Source organism: Nanorana parkeri, unplaced genomic scaffold (assembly GCF_000935625.1).
Source record: "Nanorana parkeri isolate BGI_ZX_2015 unplaced genomic scaffold, ASM93562v1 scaffold726, whole genome shotgun sequence".
Lineage (NCBI taxonomy): Eukaryota > Metazoa > Chordata > Amphibia > Anura > Dicroglossidae > Nanorana > Nanorana parkeri.
Genome location: NW_017306994.1, coordinates 1,417,694 through 1,423,658, shown reverse-complemented (window position 1 = coordinate 1,423,658; position 5,965 = coordinate 1,417,694). Strand labels below are relative to the sequence as shown.

At 38.7% G+C, this 5,965-nt stretch overlaps 1 protein-coding gene across 1 annotated transcript in view; it reads right to left on the bottom strand.

Moving 5' to 3' along the window:
* The window catches only part of GRIK3 (glutamate ionotropic receptor kainate type subunit 3), a 452,956-nt gene that overhangs the window by 123,752 nt on the left and 323,239 nt on the right, over positions 1–5,965 (bottom strand). Inside the window, exon 9 of the mRNA XM_018564116.1 lies at positions 3,407–3,520. Within this exon, the coding sequence (XP_018419618.1) occupies positions 3,407–3,520 (114 nt within the window). The remainder of the gene's footprint in view (positions 1–3,406; positions 3,521–5,965) is intronic.

Genomic DNA, 5,965 nt, shown 5'->3' with positions numbered 1-5,965 from the left:
CACTCTAGCTCTGCCCAATTGTTTTTGTTTCTTTTATTTTTATTATTTTCTTTAAAATATATATATTTTTTTATTTTCCTTTTTTTTACATCTTCAAAATAATTTTAAATTTTTTTTTTCTTTTCAATCATTTCACTTATTTTTTATTCTGCTCAGTACCTCGGAGGTACCAAGCAGAATAGCGAAGCCCAATGTCCCTCAGCGGCATTCAGCTATTCACTCACTGCCATTCGGCCCCTATGAGAATAAAAAGATTTGGGGTAAATACATGTGGGTATAATTATAGTTTATCTTGTTAAAACCTGAGCTTTAGGTTTTCTCTCCATATGTTATCAGCTTAAAATGTATGTTTGCAACCTTTTTTTTTTTCCTTTTTACCTGCATAACTAACCTTCTGAAGGTCAGAGTAACTTAGACAGCTGTTTTAAATGGTAAGCTCCATAGAACAGGGACATACTGTGTCTGCAAAATCTGCAGTACACATCTGTGTATACCCTGCCTGCTTCTTAAAAAATATATTTATAGTAATGTGTTTCTAAAATGCAAATATGCAATTATTAGTGAGCCAACTGCTTTTATAGATCATAGACTACTATAAATTTTCTGCTGTCATGAAATAGCAGTATGCATATTTTAATAGCTGTAACCGTTAAAATGTTTAATGTATACTGAATTCTACTTTTTTTTTTCTTATAGCCTATTTTCCTGTTTATTTCTAGAAACAGACAGACTTTGAATTCTAAATCTCCAACTATTTTTCTAAATCGATTCTGTGGCCAGAGGTGCCCTCGATATGGAATATTGTATGCTGTGAAATTGCTATGGGAGAGTGGTTTTTGCTGCTTGGGTCACATCTCTTTCACTGCACAAGTCATTTCAATATTAACAACAAGGAATGGAAAATGAAATAGGAAGTTGGCCATCTAGAAATTCATCCCATGGCTTTTTTTTTCCATACGATTAAACCCCATCACAATTAGGGCATGCTCTTTTTCTGGGGAATTATCAATATTTCAACACAGCCATATTGGGCATCCATAGCTTGATAAAAATGGATATAATTAGAGCAGATGGCCTGAAGGATTCCAACTCTTAACATCATTTTACAAAGTATGTGCATCTCACAGCTAACTAAAAATACAACTTATATGACTGTAAATTAAAATATGAGGGGATCTGACTAACTGCTACAGACCAAATCAGTCAAAATGATAAGGCTCATTTACAATGTACACTGGGTTCTAAACGTACTTAATAGAACCTTTCTTTTAAAGCAGCGGTGAAACTACAAATCCCATCATGGCTGTGGCTGTCTTGTAATACCTTATGAGAATTGCAATTCGACAACATCTGGAGTGGTGATGTTTGATTACCCCTGTATACTTAAATAATATATATTGTATGGGTATACTTAAATCTTTAAAAAAAACAAAAAAAAAACTTAAGCCTGGTCCATGAAATGAAACTCAATTTCAAGTTTTTGAAAATAAAAGTCCTCCTTTAGAGCAGATATTGCAAGATGACTGCTATTACCTTTTGTATCTAGAAAAACCTGTCCTGCTTCACTTTGATTTAGTTTCAGTAAATGTGTGCCAATGATTGTGGTCTGGTTATGTCCATAATGCCCATCCTAAAAGTTTACACCACATCTACTATATGTTCAATGTAAATATCACTGTTTCTATTTCCTGCTTGAAAAAATAAAAGTAATACTAATTTAAAAATATGTAATTTTTGTGGAAGGGGGACAAATAATATTATTCACAATATAAGGCATTTTAACACATATGGTGTTGCAGTCAAAGCTGTCAAAGAGACTACCTGAAGAGCTACTGTATATCCCCAGGGCTTCCTGCACATTTAAAACGGTCTTGCAGGTGCAATGCCTCTCATTTCTTAGCTTATGCCTGAGAAACATGGAAGAAAGGGTTTTTGTTTCTCCATTTGGGATCCACAGATAGAGCAGCTAAAGAATATGCCTAAACATGAATGATTCTTTTGTGATTGTGAAAATTGTTAAAAAATTAAAGGATATGTTTAGGCAAAACCTTTTTTTCAGTTTTCAGTCTGTGTCACCATTAGCTAGATTCAAGGCAGAAAGGGAAAGGCAATCTAAAATGTTACATTGGTCACCATAAAAAGAGGTGACAGTAAGGGGAATTATTCACAAAGGCTGCCAAAGGCAGCCGAGTGAATAACCCAGCTGAAGTGAAGTGAGCCAAAAGCTAAAATCAGCTGTACATCGAGAGAAGGATTTGACTCAGCGGATCCAAAATCTGGATCGGCTGAGCCGAAGTTTCGGCAGCTCATTCACTGCCGTTCGATCCTATTCTCATAGGAGCCGAACAGCAGTGAGTGAATAGCCGAATGCTGCTGGGCTGCATGCGGCTAGGCCATTCTGCTCGGTATCTCCGAGGTACCGACCAGAATGGAAAGGAAGTGAAAAGAATGCAAAAAAAAAAGTTGAAAACCTATTTTAAAATTTATAAAAATAGGAAAAAATATATATATTTTAAAGAAAAGAAAATAAAAACCAACAACTGGGCGGAGCTAGTGGTGACAACTGTTTCCTATTGGCCAGCTCCTGCCAGAGTCTTGCAGCAGGTCCTGGCCAATGAATAACAACTTGGCAGAGCCAGCCAGCTCCGCCCAGTTGTTATTGTTTAATGAAAGATCAGCTTCCCCAGGTCATGATCTGTCATTAAAACTGGGCGGAGCGAGCCACGAGGAACACTCACTGTCATTACACACTGAGAACCCAGCCGGGCCACTATGATATCACAGCGGCCTCTCCATGTTCTCAGTGTGTAAGGACAGATGGTTTGACTATTTTTGCTTAATTGGTGGTAGTAGGCAGCGAAGAGCTGGGGCTTGGTCTGGGGCTCCAGTTCGCCTGAGTTCGTCCAAGCCTGCTCAAAACCAACACACTCCTTACCCAATCAATTCCTGAAATTGTGGCAGGGGCATTCCTTGCCCTTTGTGATGTGCAACAAATAGTAAAATATTAAAATAATGAGTGTAAAATCCAAGATCGGAAGATCCACTGGATTTGGAACAGTATAGTTATAGTATACTGTTTGGATACTAGCATCCAAACCACCATTTATTATCAATTTAGTTTGGGAAGTGCTATACTGAATGCTCCATCTAATTAATCCTATCATCTTAAATATGATAGCCTTATGGATGGCATCACAGATTGTTCTGTCACTGCTCTAGAAAATCAAAAACAGGCAGCAGTTCTGTATAGATAACCTATAGCTAGAGGATATGCTAAAAAAAAATTGTAGAAATCTACTGGCCATGTGATTCTTGACATAAGCAAAGAAGACGTGTTACACACCGATGATAAGTCAAAACCAGGATAGAAGTATATGTTATTATTATGTTGTATTAATTATCTTACCAGTACTGTAGTGACAATGAGTGTGCGATTGGTCAATGATTCGCTGACATTTGGTCCTCTTCCTTTACCAACTTCTGTAATGTTGAGGCCATCAGAGGGGTTCCATGTTCCCACCTATGAAGGTTTAAAAATAATTTATCTTGTACAATAATCCAGATAAAAATATAGTCTGTGTTTTACCAAAGCAGTATTCAGACCTAGAAAAAGACTTATAGCTTGGCAGCGAACAAATGGCAGTACTCCACTCTTTTCCTGCTTAGATTAATGGCTATGCCTTATAACACAGCTGATCCATAGTGTCATACTGCAGCAAGCAAGATAAATATATGCAGTTTTAATATACTGGCATTAATCTATGTGTATGTGTTGTGGCACAAAGCTTTTCAGATGTTTGCCTTTTTGTGTAAAAATGGGAACAATTCATAACAAAAAGAAAATTTGCTGGGCTCACCTCGCAAAAAGTTCAAAATTGATATAGAAATCCACCAAACTAAATGAAAATAAAACCAATTTTATTGAAACTGGAAAATGAAAAAATTACCAGGAAGTTGTTTAGAAACTAGTCTATATTGTTTATCTGAACTTTCTTTATGTGTAATAAATTACCTCTTGAAAGTTATGCAGGTTCCCTCTTGAAAACTCTATTATGAACTGCTATATTACATTTCTTTTTTGTAGCTGGTTGTTTCAGATAGCTGGAACAGTATGAAAGAGGACAATCCCCACACTTATGTAAGTGCATGCCTGGGCAAAATATAAAAAGTAGATTTTTTCAATACATACATATTTCTCCACGTTCAATCTCTTAAAAATTGCTACAACTACAGAAAAAAAACTGTTAATCTTCCAGCAATTCAGTGTGCTCCTATCTTCCTGTTTGAATTGATAACTCTGCCTGCTGCTGCACTGAAGTCTCAAGCATTGTTGTCAGCCTTGTCCAGGTTCTACCCTACTGGACATTCTGGCAGGATTAACAGGTAGTTTTCTGTATTTGCAGCATTTTTATTGGGATACAACATGTGTATGTATTGCAGAGATGTACTCTGTGTTATTCACAAAATTTCAAGTTAAAACAAAACAGGGAATAATTCTGGAAAAAAAACCAATGCAATCACTACATCTAAGGACTTAAATATATAACAGTTTTCTTTTCGGTTTAGATACACATTAAATACAAAATGCTGCTGGGTAGAGTATTTGGAGGAAAATCTTTATGGTCAGGGGAGTAAAGTGTGCTCCCTTCTGATGCTTGTGCCCCTTAACAGTCACAACAGGGGTGATCACATTTTCAAGTCTTACCAGTCTGTAGAGTGCTGCTATAGCTTCCAGATCATATGTGTTTAAAGGTATACTAGAAAAAAATGCACTACACTTTCTTAGGGGAAGAAAGCATACTAATTCCATATGACATGTTGCTATACATTATCATACTTGGGCTATTATCCGGGCAGTATACTATTATATGGCAGAATAAGGAAAGATTGAGGATATGTCCAGTATAACAAGTACAGCACATGTCAAAAATTGGTAGTATAATTTGGTCCACAGTAGGCAGCATAGCTTCTGCTATCACCACAAAAAGAATCCTTCCCTAGATCCTTCAGGCGATCTGCCTGTGTCTAGCCAGCTTAAGACTTTTCATCCATTACAAATTATGTTTAGCTTGCAAACTGATAGTCAAAAAACTATTTACAAGTAAAGAACAACTCCACATCTCAGCTCATGAACTTAAAAGAGAACTATGAGGTGAGTGATTTACGCTCATCCTCATAGTTAGAGCTGATGTGTGACATTGAAACTGTCACACGTCGGCTCTATTGACTGATTCTCGTCCTGCATAGAGCGGTGACTGTCAGTCACCACTCCCCGCAGGGATTCCCCCCCTCCCATCTCCGATCCTCAATCGCTGACTGGAGGAACGGATGGGGAGGGGGCAGGAACACCTGGCTCTGCCTCTAGATAGGTAGAGTCCGCTGTCAATCAACCAACCTAGTGGATCTCAACAGTATTGTCGGGATCTGTCCTGGCTGCGGCGCTCTCGGTATATAGCAGGCAATAGCCCCCTATATACTGAGCTTTGGGTCATGGGAGGATGTTAGTATAAGTCCTCCCGTGACCCTAAGCCCTCATTCACATAGGTAACGGCCAGCCTGTACAGATCTGTGCTGCGTGCATGGCCGTATTGGGCTGCTCCAGGGAAGGACAGGTGCTGCGTGTGATTATACACAGCAGCCTGTGCTTCTCTATAGGAGTATGCAGCCTACGCCGCCCTAAACTCACCCGACCTGCACATCTGTGCGGGTGTCCATACTCATACGCTGACAGGATGGATCCTGTCTGTGTCCGAGCAGGGTCACCCGCACCCGTACGCACGTGCAGGTTGGGTGAGCGTAGGGCAGCGTACGACCGCATAGTCCCATAGAGAAAGACAAGCTGCTGCATACCAATCACACACAGCACCTGTCCTTCCCTGTAGTGGCCCGATATGGCCGTGCTCAACTGTTAATTTTTAAACTGGTCCAAAGTTAGAGCAGAGTTTTAATTTGGTATATATATATA